Genomic DNA, 15,280 nt, shown 5'->3' with positions numbered 1-15,280 from the left:
TTGCAATTGGGGGAGCCAGATTGCCGGAGAGAAAACGCTTCAGTCACAAAGCCAAAAGAAGCTTCTAGAATTTCTCTCTTCCAAATATGGGCAGCTTCTACAGTAGAATGCCAAAACACTTCAAAAGTATGACATCAGTGATAATAATAGCGACACTGCTGTATGTGTCAATATATATATTGTATTAGACATATACATTTTGTTATACAGTATAGGTCAGCAATACGATTGGGATTATTTATCCATGTTGATAAGGTTTTGTATTATTTCAATTCAGTTTATTTTATTTTGTATAGCCCAACATTACAAATTTGCCTCAGAGGGCTTTACAATCTGTACACATATGACATCCCTGTCCCAGGACCTCACATCAGATCAGGAACAACTCCCAAGAAATAGAAAACCATTTCACAGGGAAAAGGGAAGAAACCTTCAGGAGAGCAACAGAGGAGGATCTCTCTCCCAGGATGGAGAGAAGAATAGATGTCATGTGTACAGAAGGAATCATTACAGAGTTCACATTCAATGAATATGACAGTGTATGAATAGTTGGTAGTAGGCATGGACCACGATCCAGACCTCCATGATCCATCAGGCAGATGGAGGTAGAGAGGAGGAGTGGGCGGAGCATCAGCAGGGCCATGGCATCAGACCCAGCCAGGTCCAATGGACCCTATGAGACGTGAAGTCACAAGGACTCCGGAGAGGAAGCAGAGTTAATAATGTGCAATGGAGAGATGAACATTCATCCATAAGGAGAGAGAGAAGAGGAGAGAGGTGCTCAGTGTATCCTAAACGTCCCCCAGCAGCCTATAAGCCAATAGCAGCATCTCTAGGGGCTGGACCAGGTGAACCTGATTCAGCCCGAACTATAAGACTATCAAAGAGGAAAGTCTTCAGTCTACTCTTAACTGAGGTGACTGTGTCTGCCTCCCAGACTGAAGGTGGAAGCTGGTTCCATAAAAGAGGAGCTTGATAACTGAAGGCTCTGGATCCCATCCTACTTTTTAAGACTCCAGGAACCACAAGTAGCCCCGCATTTAGTGAGCACAGCTCTCTAGTGGGGCAATATGGTACTACAAGCTCTTAAGATATCATGGGGCATCACGAATAAAGGCTTTGTAGGTGAGGAGAAGAATTGTAAATGTGATTCTTGATTTTCCAGGGAGCCAGTGCAGAGCAGCTAGTGCAGGAGTGATGTGATCTCTTTTCTTAGTGTTAGTGAGAACACGAGCTGCAGCATTCTGGATCAACGGGAGGGACATAAGAGACGTATTAGAGCAGCCCGATAATAAGGAGTTGCAGTAATCTAGTCTCGAAGTGTGAACCAGTTGTTCTACATCTTTTTAAGACAAGATGTGTATGATTAAGTGATTATTTAGTCTATAAAGATGGTATCCAATTGCTAAAACAACACCACAACCAGTGGAATAGACAGAGAGAGTTAATTTAATCCAAAGCAGGGAGCCATTAACAGCCCCCATCTTTTTCTGACATCATCTTAATACCTACCCTCCAGCATGGCTGAGAGACTCGGGTCGACGTAACATTCTCCTCATCTATTTATCCGAACACAGCATATTGGGTTAGATTTGATCATTTAACTTGTATAGAATAATTTTAAATTCGCATCACGTTCTGATAGAGTAAATACGGAAACCTTGTGAGGTGGCCTTGCTTTTGTAATCTCGACTGTACGTCTCCCTGAACAGGAAATGAGTAATGACTAGACCGTAGCCTTTTTGCTGTGCATATTTCTTGGGCTGCTCGTCGGAGGAGGTTATCTAACGTCAGAAACATTTGGAATAAGTAAAAGTAGGCTCGTATTCTGTAGTCCTCTTTCAAGCTGAGAAGACTTTTCTGTCTCAGATTTTAACGGATCTTAAAATGGTTGAAAGAGTAGCAATGATTTATTTTCATCTCCAAGAGGTCTTCAGTAGAGGTGAGAGGAATCGTGAGGAGACTGGAAAAAGTGGAGAGAGAATCGCTTCACAGTCGTTGGAGGAAATGTCTGAGGTGATGGAACTGGCCGAAAGGAAACAGATATGAAACTGGAGTTACTGTTATTTAAAATGTCTTGGATCCAAAACGTGTGTCTGCTTGTGTGTCTACACAACCTCGATTTCCCACATGTCAGTGATTATGTGCCCAGCCGTGCTCACAATTTAATCCACAAAACACACAATAACGAGAGGGACAGAAGTTAATGAACAGTGTTGTGCTCCACTGAAGGACTCCCAAGGGCCTGTTGAGCATTAACAGCAATCAAAGAGGGGTTTGCGTATATCAAGTGAATGGATGTGTGGTGAAATAACATGGCATAAAGTAGAGAATGAAGTTTCAATCCAACTAATAATACAGCACCCCGCTTTCAGGCAATATTCAGTTTGATGACTGGACTGCAAGATATGGAAGTAAATGTACTTAGTATTGACAATTAATTAATTGGCTTGCACACTAATGTTAGCCACTGGTCACCCTAAGAATGAACTGATCTTGTGTTTGGCATTTTGGCTGTTGCCATCTTGGTTCGTGGCTCACGCCATCTTGTTTCTTTGGAACCAGAAGTGACACGAGAGGGTGGAGCTTAGAGTAATGCAACGCCAAATCAGACATTTTTAGGCGGCCAAATTCTTCAAATTTAATTCAACAACTGACCATACACGATGAAAGGGTAACAGTTCTGAGATGGAAACGCAGTGTGGCAATTAACAAATATGTCACAAGATAGCGGTTCAATCCTAATAGACTTCTAATCCGCCCTCTGGACAGAAAGTCAATCAGATGTGTTTTTCACCTCCAAATATCAATACATTACAGACAACATTGTCACTGCAGCTGTTTGCATTAGCTTTGTGCAGATGACGCACAAAGCTGGTGCTTTACGTGCATATTTTCAGAGAGTATGCATTTAATAGCTTGGTTGATTCCCACAAATGTGCAGCTGCTGGTGGTGGTTTAAAACGGTCAATCATTTACATTTTCATAATTTATTCTTCATTCAAATAATTGTCCCGCACTTGGTCTTCTGTCTTTCTTTCCTGTGGATGAAGAAGTGACAATAAAAGTGTTGTTCCGTGCTTTCTTTTTGTTGTGCTCTGACATTTCAGGATCAGACTGAGATGCATCCGTCACAAAGGAAATGGATATATTCACTTCTGCATCCATAATGCACTGCAGCTGGAAAAGGTCATGTTGGGGAGCATGACATGCTTTATTGCTCCTTGGTCTGGGCAGGTTTGCTGTGAGACGCTGGAGGTCATTTTGGGAAATATAGGAAGTCCATAACTGAGGCGGATTTGCTGGATAAAACATTGTCTATATTACACCACCTTATCACAATCAACTCTGGATTACGCTGGACATCCTTGATTAATGATATTAACCTATTTACAGTAAAGCCTCGCTGCAGGTTGTGCCATTCGATCGGCCCACTGCGAATCGCCTTGTCAGTGTTGCATAACGCTGTTCTCCACCCGCTGAGCACTACACACTTATATCACATCCAGCTTTTAATCATCAAAGTGAAAACACAATTAAGCTGGACTGCACGGAGCGTAAACCACTCCTGATGCCTGGCTAATTAGGTGATCCGGGTGCTGAGGCTCACATTCACCCCACAGTTAACTCATGGCCAAAATCACCACATATGTCCTCTGATGGCATTTTAATATGCAATGGAATTGTGAAAAGGGGACGGGGGGGTGGCAAGTGCCAGACAAAGGGGCAGCGGAGGTGGGACCATGTTAAATTGTGTATGTGTGTGTTTGTGTATATGTGTGTGTGGGTGTGTGTGCGTGTGTGTGTGTGTGGGGGGGGCTTAGCGCTGCCTAAGTCTATTGTGATTAGTTCAAAGAAATACAAACAAGCAAAAGCGCCCCACCCTCCTATTATGGAATGATAATGTGTGGAGCCAGACCTGATGTAGCGCTGTGGAGATCTAGAAGACTTCCACTTATATTATCCCATAAATACTACATTATAATTTCAGGTTGTAGCCACCTTATGCATGTATTTTATTTCTATTCATCTCCACTTTTGAAGAATAAGACAGAGAGGTGGCCTGGAGCATGGCACAGCTGGACTCTCACCCTCCAGCTGCTTCATTAGGGGCTCATCATCAGCGATGAAGCAAAACTGCTCCCCAGAGGCCCGTCTACTCCTGGGTGTACCAGTCCGCGAAATCACTGCAAAGTGCTGCTGAGCTTGCCAGCAAGCATACATTATTGATTTACATTGAACACTATTAACAAGAAAGAGTGTGTGCCTGTGCTGCTCCAGCAGTCGATCATGGCATCAACATTGTCAAGTTGGGGTTACATTTCCTCTTGGGCTACTGTTGGATGTTTAGCACCTGGTTTCCTTCTTTTATTTCATTGATAACAGTTTAAAAATGTTAAACTCTCTCACACATATAAAGACTGATTACATGGTTAACAATATATGCAAACAAACTATAATGTGCTTGTACAATTTTAAATTCAAGTGTAAATTAGATGTGTTGGAATGATGTGTCGCCACAAAGGAAACCAAATCACTTCGTCCGTCTCCTTGTTGAATGTCCTGTGTTTGTTTGACCCATTCATGCATGGGCCTCCTCTTCCTCCAGTCGGGCAGTCAGCGGGCCGATCGCTGTTCAAAGAGAACAAAGATGGCAGACAGCAGTGTGTGCTGTCGATACACTCACTGTGGGCTCTGAACGTTTTCGGAGAGGCACACTGATCGGCTATTGATTTCAGTGGGCAATGTGTGCTTGTGATTTGAGGAGACTATTACCCATGAAGTCCAGTAGAGGGCGGAGCCTGTGTAATTCAGAAGAGTACAGATATACGTTTCAGTTCCCTGCGAGAACTGAATCGAAATAGCCTAAAATTAAACCAATATTACTGAATATACAATTACTGAATTTCTTTTCCTTTCATCAAGAGTTTTAATTTTTGAGAAATGTATTGATAAGAACTGGAATTGTGCTTATATGCATATATTCTACTACATAATAGTGTGGTATAAAATGTTGCACTACTTACAAATTCTAAAAATAAAGTGTTAATGTATTGTGCTCGTACCCTTCATCAATATACTCTATTTTGCTGTGTTGTGCATGCAAATGAACACGTATAATATCAATTATTTGACGTTATGCAAAATCATGGTGTTATATTGTGACCTTTTTTTTGTTCAACATCTAAATCCCCTTATTTCATTAGATTGGGGAGATGCAAAGGCCTCAGATTTATGGAGTGAACACTCCTTTTATGTTAGCTTCATCTATCTCGATGAGAACTTCATCTGCCTTTTCCCAGTCTCAGCTTTCCTAGATGGTCCAACCGCTCTGCTGACTGAACTAATTCAGATGGACACTACTGGAGATTGTCCCTCCAAGCCTTGCATTACAATAGCATGTTACAACATCTTAAACTCTGGCCCTAATATCCTGCAGAGGCATATTGTCTTGGACAAGAATACTGGCAGTGAGACCGGCCCGGTACATCTGTTTCTTTTCTTTCACGTTTGTCTTAGTTACGGTCGGACACTGGACCATAACTACTTTTTTCGATAATTCTACTGTGGCTTTTGTTCACTTTGTCGTGAGTATCGGTGAGACACAGCAAAACAATGAGGTCCGCCGTCTACTCGCGTGCTCAGCTGATCGCGCTGTGCAGGCCGCAGCTTCTGCCTGGAGACAGACCTGTGATCCCTGAGCGGAGGAGGGGCTCGCGGTTGCAGATCGGGTGTCAAGCGGAGGGCCAACGAGGAAACCTACAAAACCCGACGTCGATCATAAAACGGAACGTGGAGGTCCCGAATATAAGAGACGCGAGCTCGGCGCTGGTAACTTCGAGAGGATCTTCCAGCCTCTCCGTGCGCTTCACTGAGCGTGGCTGCACGCGACTATCCCGGATCACAGCGCCTTGCCCGGCTTCAGGACTGTTCGGCGGTAAGAAGAGGGGGGGCGGGATCGCTGTTTATGTGAATGAACGGTGGTGCCACCCGGACCATGTGTGCGTGAAGGAGCGCTTCTGTAGCCCGAACATTGAACTGTATTGTGGTTGTCGTGTACGTACGCCATCAGCTGACGCTGAGGAAGCTGTGGACACCATCCACTCCACTGTGTCTGCTCTGCTGAATCATCAGCCTGGAGCATTCATGACTATCACTGGTGACTTTAACCACACCACATTGGAAAAAGCTCTGCCAACCTTCCATCAATACATAGACTGCCCAACAAGGAACAATAAAACTCTGGACTTGCTGTATGCTAATACTAAGGGGACGACAGCGCCACTGCCCCTCCCCCTCGGCAGGTCTGATCATGACCTGGTCCGGCTGACACCCAGGTATGTTCCTCTGGTGAAGAGGCTGCGGTGACCACCAGGACTGTGAGGAGGTGGTCTCGGAGGCTAACGACGTCTACAGGACTGCTTGAGTCAACGGACTGATGTGTGTTGTGCGGACCCGCACGGGAGGACATCAACAGTATGACCGACTGCATCACAGAATACATCAAGTTCTGTGAACACACCACCATCCCATCACGATCACCAGGGACCTGAGCGCTTTCTTAACATGAAAGCTGCTTTCAGGTCTGGTGACAGGATGAGCTGAGGAGAGCCAGCAAACCCAAAGGTGAAGCTTCAGGCAGCAAGGACTGTAGGCCCAACCTAAAGGAAGCTCTCAGGGAGGCAGGACTCGTACAGGAGGAAGCTGGAGGCCAAACTCCAGCTGAACAACACAAGGGAGGTGTGGTCAGGGCACGAGCTGAACTGTTTTTCAATAGGTTCAGTTCACAGCCCTCCACCCTCTCCCACACATCACACCTCCCAAACACCTCCTCCCCTCTGTCCCCTGACCAGGTGAGAAGACAGCTGGAGAAACTACACCAGCGCAGAGCTGAAGGTCCTGATGGCATCAGCCCCAGGGTCCGCCACCCAGCTGTCTGGTTCAACCTCAGCCTGAGGCTGGGGAAGTCCCGTGCTGTGGAGACGTCGTGCCTGGTCCCTGTCCCAAAGAAGTCAGCACCATCTGGCCTCAACGACTACCGACCGGTCGCCTCACCTCCCATGTGATGAAGGTGCTGGAGAGGCTGGTCTTGACCCACCTCGAGCCGCAGGTGACATCATCATTGGACTCTCTGCAATTTGCTTACCAGCCTCATGTGGGAGGGGCGGCGCCATCATCTACCTGCTGCAACGAGCTCAGTCGCACCTGGATGGAACTCACTTTGACTTCTCCAGTGCATTTAACACCATCCAGCCACTGCTGCTGAGTGAAAGCTGAGGTGGGTGTGTGACGCGCGTCCACCATCTCCTGGATCACTGACTACCTCACAGGCAGACCACAGTTTGTCAGAATGGGCGTGTGCTGTCTGGAACGGTGGTCAGTGATGTGGAGCCCCACAGGGAACTGTTCTGTCTCCTTCCTCTTCACCCTGTACACCAGTGACTTCCAGTACAACACGGAGTCATGCCATCTGCAGAAGTACTCTGATGACTCTGCAGTGGTGGGATGGACGGGAGGAGGAGTACAGGGCAGTGGTGAGTGACTTTGTAAAGTGGGCGATGAGAACCACCTGCGGCTGAACCTGGCCAAGACCAGAGAGATGGTGGTGGACTTCAGGAGGTGAGTGTCCTGGGGGACATGGTGGAGGAGTACAAGTACCTGGGCGCTCCATCGACAGCCGACTGAACTGGAAGGCCAACATCAACGCTGTTTACAAGAAGGGGATGAGTCGACTCTTTGATCCTTCAACGTGTGCAGCAAGATGCTGGAGTTATTCTACCAGTCGGTTGTCGCCAGTGTGCTGCACTTTGCCATTGTCTGCTGGGGAGCAGATCGAGCCGGTGACACCAGCCGTCTTAACAAACTGGTTAGGAAGGCTGGCTCCATCATGGCTGCCAGCTGGAGCACCTGGAACAGGTGGTGGAGAGGAGGTCGTTGAAGAAACTGGTGTCCATATTGGACAACCGGACCCTCTCCACCACCTCCTACAGGGACAGAGGAGTACTTTCTCGTCTCAGATCTCCTCACGCTCCGCTGCCACAAGGAGATACAGAGAACATCTGCCGGCGGCTATGAGGCTCTACAACAGTTCATCTCTTGCCAGATCACTAACCCTTCTTATATTTTGTGTTTTGTTTTTATTCTTGTGTGTTGCTGCTACTGACTCGACAAATTTCCCCTTGGGGATTAATAAAGTATATATCTATCTATCTATCTATCTATCTAGACTGAACAGACTGTTAATTAGTAATTTTCAGATCATTGTTGGCTGGAGGACTCCGGCCCAAAACAGCAGAATTATCTATCTAGAGCAGTGCAGGTGCCTGTGCAGGGATTGTATGGTATAGTGGCCAACCATGTAAAACTCACTTTAATTTATAAATAGTAAAATAACCTTGTAATATGTGTTGTTTTAAAACATAAGCATTCCAAAAAATCTATATCATTTCCATTGCTGACTTAGAAAACAAGGAGTAAACCTTCTCTGGCGGGTACGGTAAAATAGACTTTCTCTGCCTGTTGAAATGGTCCAACATGTTTGTTGTCAAGTTGGTTATTCCTCATATGTGGATACTTGTAGAAAACCTAACTAACTAAATTGGATTATGATGATTGTGCTGATTCAGGTATCGATTGTCACAATATTACTTTAAGGCCAGAGATAAAAGAGAAAAAGCAATCTCTCTCACTCCAGATTATAATCTTGAAGCTACCTCTAGTGGTGAGAAGAAAGACATGCAACAAACAATGAAAACATACACGTTTCCAGGTCAGTCTTTAATGAATAATATATTTATAAAACTGAAGTATGAAGGGAATCAGAGTAGCACCCCTGAGTGCAAGGTTGTTTTCCATGATGAATTCCTGTGTCCCTTCTGAAGTGTCCACAAGACATAATTATGTCGCTCTGACCTCCTTTCAATAGTTTGTTAAAATTAAAGTTAAGAATGTCCATATATTTTCTAGTAGATGCATATTAGCAAGGCCTGATTTGTGTGGACATATTAAATTGGGGTCTATATGTTGAAATGCTTTCAAAGGGGAAACAACTTACTCAAATGAATACAATGAAATAACCACCTGTTTGTTTCCAGCCATGTGTCGCTCTCTCTTGTAATTTACATCACTTTGCATTTATTTTTTTCTGTCTTATATTGTGATGAGAAATAACTAATGAACTGGCTTTGGACATGCTTTAAAGTGAGATTAAATAATGGCAGTTTGTGAGCAAACACACTGCCACACCTTGATCACTGTAACCATCTGGCTCCAGGAGACTAATCGTTCAAAATGTGCACAGTAGCATTCAGTTAAAAACAAGACTGTGGCTTTTATTTTGAAAAACAAACTTCCTAAAAATCCCATCGTATTTGTTTATAAAATGTGTGTAGCCAAGGCCTACTTTGCTCATGGTCCCAGGTAAAATGATGGACGATAGTATTGTATATCAAGAAAGCAAGAATCTGTTTAGTACCCTCAAGCACTCAATGCATTATTTATGAAAACTAGCACTTTGGTTTGGAAACAGAAGCTTCTCGCTGTGTGTGTTGCTCATGACAAAAGGCCAGGTTGGAGGTCTCTGGAGGATCACTTATTAATTTCTCTGCAGAATCCTCATCTGATTCGGCAGATGCTGTGGTCCTTTCAAGTCTCTGAGCACATTTTCACCGTTGTAAGGAGATAGAGGAAGACTCAGGTGGTTCACGGGGACAATTTTAAACAATGTGTGAAGTTGATCATAGAAATAAATCCATTCATAACTGCACATTTCAAAACGGAAGTGTGATAAATCATTATTTAAATATCTTGTATTTCATTCATCCCATGTGTTACTTATTTACTTATATATTGTATAATATTAGATGTTAGCCTTTATTAAAGGCCAGAGTAATATTTTATTTGGATAGCCATATATTTATAGATAAAGTATTTACAATTGTCAATTATTGTTATCAATGCTTGCTAATTTGCACACCAGAATTAAAGTCGTTGTTTTAGCCGCAGCTGTGTCCACCATGCTGTGATAAAGAGTGTCTGTTAATAAATAAGCATGTAGTGAGCAAAGCTGCTTGCAGTCGAGATGGATTTCATGTCTAAATAATTGTAGTGAACTGTGAACATTTTGAATTGGGCCTGGAAAAAGTCTGATTGCTTGATGAATATCTGTCTTAAGTTAACTGCAGTTGCGATCTGTATGAGATTGCAGTTTGTGTCAGTCTCTACGCTTCATAAAAATGATATGTATTTACAACAAGCACCACCTCATTACATGTAGCTAACATCCAACAGGCAGGCATCGATGGTGCTATTAATCAGCAACTGTGCAAACTGTGCAACAGCAGGTTATTAAGGGCCGTTGACTTGGAGGTTTAACACTGTGTAAACATGTCGCAATAGGTCTAGGGCTGGCAGAGGTCCTGCAGCTCGGTTTGGCATTGGCGAAAGCAGAGCATAAACCTAATACAGTGTGTTGAATAAAGTTGTAAACAATATCTTAAAGACAATGGGCTTTTTTTTTAAACAGCGTGCAAGCCTTGTCATGATCGTGCGTAACAGCAGAACCATAAAAACATATGGTACATAATATTAAGGAAAACCAGGAGTATAAGGGAAAATAATAACAGACAAATTATGTAAAGCACAAAAAGCAAGAGTACTATGTTTGATGCTACTATGGTGGATGAAACATGATGAAGTGCATTCTGGAGTACCGTTCTAGTGGAGAAAATGTGATGCAGTGACCTAATGGGAACCCTTAAATGTCAAAAATGTGATGCAGTGCACTAATGGGAACCCTTAAATGGAGAGAACGTGATGCAGTGCACTAATGGGAACCCTTAAACTGAGAGAACGTAATGCAGTGCACTAATGGGAGCCTTTAAATGTAGAAAACGTGATGCAGTGACCTAATGGAGGCCCTTAAATGTCAAAAATGTGATGCAGTGCACTAATGGGAACCCTTAAATGGAGAGAAAGTGATGCATGGACTAATGAGAGCCTTTAAATGTAGGAAATGTGATGTAGTGAACTAATGTAGGCTCTTAAATTGAGAACATATGATTCAGTGGATTCTACACAATATAAAAAGTGCATGCATGTGGGGCCCCACTTTTCCTGTTTCGCCCCCGCCCTTCAGACAGCCTGAGTCCGCCACTGAGGTACACGTAACGTCGCTCTCACGTAAACTGCACTACATTTACGTGTGCAGTCACTTTCAACACAGCAACGCCTCAACAGTGCAACATGAACCCAGCGAAGAGGGGTTTGAGTGTCGCCGCTCGCTCCGGGCAGCTTTCGCTTGAACGCAGCGGCGGTGGATAGGGTTCTTTGTTTGCCCGTGTTGACGGTAACGCGCATGCGTACTCGCGCTCTTTCTTGATTTCACAGGTGCGCTCAGCAGCTCGCGAGGACACGCTGCAGGTAGAAGTCCAGCCTCCTCCGCTTTACCGGGAATAACGTTAAGAAAAATCAAACAATTATCGGGAGCGTCTTTCTTTACTCGATGGTAAATGTTATGCGAGGCGCGTGGCAGCTCTTACGCTATTTACAGCAAGTGTTTAGCGACAGTTTATGAGTTTATAGACTACTTCGTCCTGTGCGAAAAATGGCTAATAAGCTAGGTTACCACCTGAGCTAGTGTTGGTAATGTAGGCAGCGTTAAAGTGGCTTTTTACTGTAGTAATCCATAGAAATGAAGAAGGTGCGTACTAGTGTACGACTCTACTTGGCTATCTCTCTCTATATATCTGTGTCTATCGATCTCTATCTACCTGGAGCAACAGGTGGCAGTTTCTTTGTTCATGTTGAAGTAACGTTCGCGCAATGAATTCCCTCTTGTTGACCCGCAGCAGCAGCACGATGATATGGCAGATGCTACAGCAGAGAGCACGGTGGACATGGAGGACTTATTCAAAACGGTAAACTTCACACACCTTCTGTCTGTTTAGTTGTCCCGACATATCCAGTAGCCTAATGTGTGTGTGCGTGCGCGCGTGCGTGTACCCGTGTTTGCAGGTGGGGGAGGTGAGAAGCCTCATTGAAAACCTCTCCTGCCAAGCAGATAAGGTGGAGGAACGACAGGGGGCTCACCTTTCTACTCTAAACCTAGACAAGAGTAAGTGCGGTGCGCCGTCATGGTGCTGATGCTCTCAGAGACCTTCCTCTAGGGCACAACGCATTAAAAGACAAACAAAAAGGCTAAACAGCCTTTGACAAACACAGCTGAGCCTGTTTGTATGGGGGCAGGGGGGTGTAGCGGCTATAAGGAAAACAATATAAATGGCATGGGAGAAGAGCAGACGGTATAAATACAAGTAAAACATGTGTCTGCAGGTGCTTCTGTCATTCACTACATGTTATTGGGTAAATGTTGATTGTTGTTGTTTTGCTTGGTGAATTGCTACCAAAATAAGGTGCATCTTTTTGTGGTAAATGTTTTTAATGTGACAATGATGAGAATGCTGACATTATCAGAATAAACTTGGAGGATAAAATGAAGCACGTGCCTTTTTTAATGAAGTAACTTATGCTGTTTTTAAGGAAAGAAAGACGACCTGAAGCTGCTGAACGATGAGACCAAGAACAACGCCAACTTGGTCCGAGCCAAGTTAAAAAGTAAGGGGAGTGTGCTTTTGTACAGCAGGTATTGGTTTATCCTGTGCCGTATTATGACATAATGCAACTAGAGACGTTTTTTAACATGCAAAGTTATCATGGTGCGTGGCTGTGGAGGCTATTGTTGGAGTTTGAGACAATGAGGAAGAAGTGTGTCGCACATAATCACACTTCCGCAAATTCGGGAACTGCATTGTTCACAATGTGGCATTTGACTTGCAAATGGTTAGAAAAGGAAGGCTACTATAGTAGAAAAGGAAGCTACTATACTCCACTCTACTGGTCACACTGGTAAACACAGTCCAGCTCAGATAAACAAAACCCCGGTTGTGGGAATATACAAAAGCGTTCTAACAATCTGTCCATGTTTTCTAAAACTGTATGGTCGAGTTTCTATTGTTTTATTTTGGTGCTGTGCTGTGCTTCATATTTGATCTGTGTACTTTCAGCAATGCAGGAGAACTTTCCTGTGGAGAAGAACGGTGAACACGCCTCAGTAATTCAGCGTATTCAGAAGAACCAGGTCTAGCAGCACTTCTCTTTCCTGTGACGGGCCAGGTGCATAAAGATGGTCAACTCTAGAGTTCATTACACAGAAACCTCCATCTTTAGGCACCTGACAAAAAAAAGCACCTGTGTCAATGGTCTGTGTGCTCTATTTAAATGAAATATTTTGTATTAATCAATAATCTGGCTTTCACCAGCACTCCCATCTGACTCGGTGCTTTGCTGAAGTCATGAGGGGCTTCCATACGGCGCAGATCTCCTTCAGAGACAGATGCAAAGCACAGATCCAGAGACAGCTGGAGATTGGTAAGTTGCCAAACAACAGATGAGAGTAGAACATGAGCACCTGTCTCCCCCGCCCGCCCTCCCTCTGCTCATTGTGTCAATGGACTTTGTATCATGCCAGTACAGTTATTGTGGGTGTTTCTATATTTCCTTTTAGATAGTCAGAGATTTTATGATGTGCTGATGGTAATATTATTTCTTCCTCCCAATTAGGTCTTTACTATGAGTAAGAGGCTCAGCGTTGCATTTTAATTCTCAAACTACGTTTTTTCCAGTCTACACACATTTTGCGGTTTACGTCTGCAGTAGACTTATTTGATTAAAGTTGTGAGGAAGTGGCGCCGCAGTAGACTAGTAATGCTGTGGTGAACACCTAAAAGAACAAACACTACTTGTTGACTCACAAACGTGTCGAGTGATTGTGATTCATGTGAGCATGCACTTTTGAGTGAAGCATGTTAAACTAACACGTACCGTCGTCGAAAAACTCCCCTTTAACGCATCAGCTTTGTCACTATTTCAGTGGATAAAGTGACAACAGATGAAGAGTTGGAGGAGATGCTGTACCGGGACAACCTCGCCATCTTTATAACCAACGTTAGTGGATTTTCCTTCAATTCTGTCCGACAAATGTCAACGCAGTAGTTGGTGATGTCTACTGTCGCTTTATGTAGTTGTTCCATCACGTAGATATGCAGTTGTAATGTGAAGCTAACCAGATAACGATTATTTTAAAAAACTGGTGTACTTTACAGATCAGCTCTGACGCTCTGAGCGAGATTGAGTCTCGTCATCAGGACATCCTTTGCCTCGAGTCCAGCATCAAAGAGCTGCACGAGATATTCGTCGACACTGCCGTGCTGCTGGAGGTTCAGGTGAAATGGCGGCCTTACGTGGAAATATTCACGACTAATTTAAAGGGATGTACAGATGTTGAGGAACAGACATCGTGACTATTGTTAATTCTTCTTTTCTTCTTTCAGGGAGACTTGATCAACAATATAGAAAATAATGTGACCCGTGCTGCAGAGTATGTGGACGTGTCCAAAGCAAAGACCTCTGAAGCTGTTGCATACAAGAAGAACCGGTACAAGGTCGCTTCTCTCCCGAGCTTCTTCAAGTCCTTCAAGAGGAAAAGCTCTGCTAAAACGGCTCCTGATCAAAAGGCCTCTAACTTAAACCTCGACTGAGCTCCCAACCTGCAGGAACACCAAACCTCCTGATCGACTCCGACAGACAGCGTCTGACCACTCGAAGGACGACGAGGTCGTTGTTTGATCCGTTGTGATAACGAGTCAAATGAAGGGGGCGAAACTCTGAGCCCGTTTGTGAGGCTACCTGCGGACTGTCGAAAGGACAAATGAACTGTCCAACCTCCAACACATCTGGATGTCACTCTTTGCAGTGGTTACATCCTCTAAATCATTTGGTTATCAACTCATGCCAGAATTACTCTATTTCTATGATAAAACAAAACACTCTCACTCGAACCCAAGCTACACTTTAGACTCGCAACAGCTTCTGGATTCATTTGTTCATCAATTCACTCAAGCTAGTGTTCCCCTTTGTGGCCAGCAGGTGGCGAGACAACACCAGGTAGAACTCTGAGCCACGAGGTGATTTACCAACGTCATGTTGTTTAATATTCTGAAAGAAATGTCAATCATCTTGCTGTGAGACGATAGCAATCCTATAATAAACCTGCGGTGAGTGCTACATCGTCTCATGTGTTGCTGGTGCTTATTGTAACCTGTGAAGGAGAGTCAATTAACACTGTGACAAGAAACCATCGGAATGTACAAAAGATATATAGTTGGTCTAAAAGTCCCTCGAACTCAGATGGATGGGTACCAGATTAAATGTGCCACTACAA

At 44.1% G+C, this 15,280-nt stretch overlaps 1 protein-coding gene across 4 annotated transcripts; it reads left to right on the top strand.

Annotated features, from left to right (window-relative positions):
* The first annotated feature begins 11,255 nt into the window (after positions 1-11,255).
* LOC130205315 (syntaxin-like) lies at positions 11,256-15,130 on the top strand. 4 transcript variants are annotated; one of them, XM_056432593.1, is made up of 9 exons: positions 11,256-11,421; positions 11,853-11,918; positions 12,016-12,115; positions 12,541-12,615; positions 13,065-13,138; positions 13,320-13,428; positions 13,931-14,004; positions 14,163-14,282; positions 14,391-15,130. In XM_056432593.1, the coding sequence occupies exons 2-9, from the start codon at positions 11,865-11,867 to the stop codon at positions 14,595-14,597; spliced, it is 813 nt and encodes a 270-aa protein (XP_056288568.1). In that variant the 5' UTR covers positions 11,256-11,421; positions 11,853-11,864; the 3' UTR covers positions 14,598-15,130. The 4 variants fall into 4 exon arrangements, with proteins under 4 accessions (XP_056288568.1, XP_056288567.1, XP_056288565.1 ...); XM_056432592.1 differs by having other exon boundaries at positions 11,850-11,918; XM_056432590.1 differs by lacking the exon at positions 11,256-11,421 and adding an exon at positions 11,434-11,506 and having other exon boundaries at positions 11,850-11,918.
* The last annotated feature ends 150 nt before the right edge of the window (positions 15,131-15,280 follow it).

This window comes from Pseudoliparis swirei, chromosome 15 (genome assembly GCF_029220125.1).
Source record: "Pseudoliparis swirei isolate HS2019 ecotype Mariana Trench chromosome 15, NWPU_hadal_v1, whole genome shotgun sequence".
NCBI lineage: Eukaryota > Metazoa > Chordata > Actinopteri > Perciformes > Liparidae > Pseudoliparis > Pseudoliparis swirei.
The sequence above is the reverse complement of the archived record's forward strand: the minus strand, read 5'-3'. Positions and strand labels throughout refer to the sequence as shown.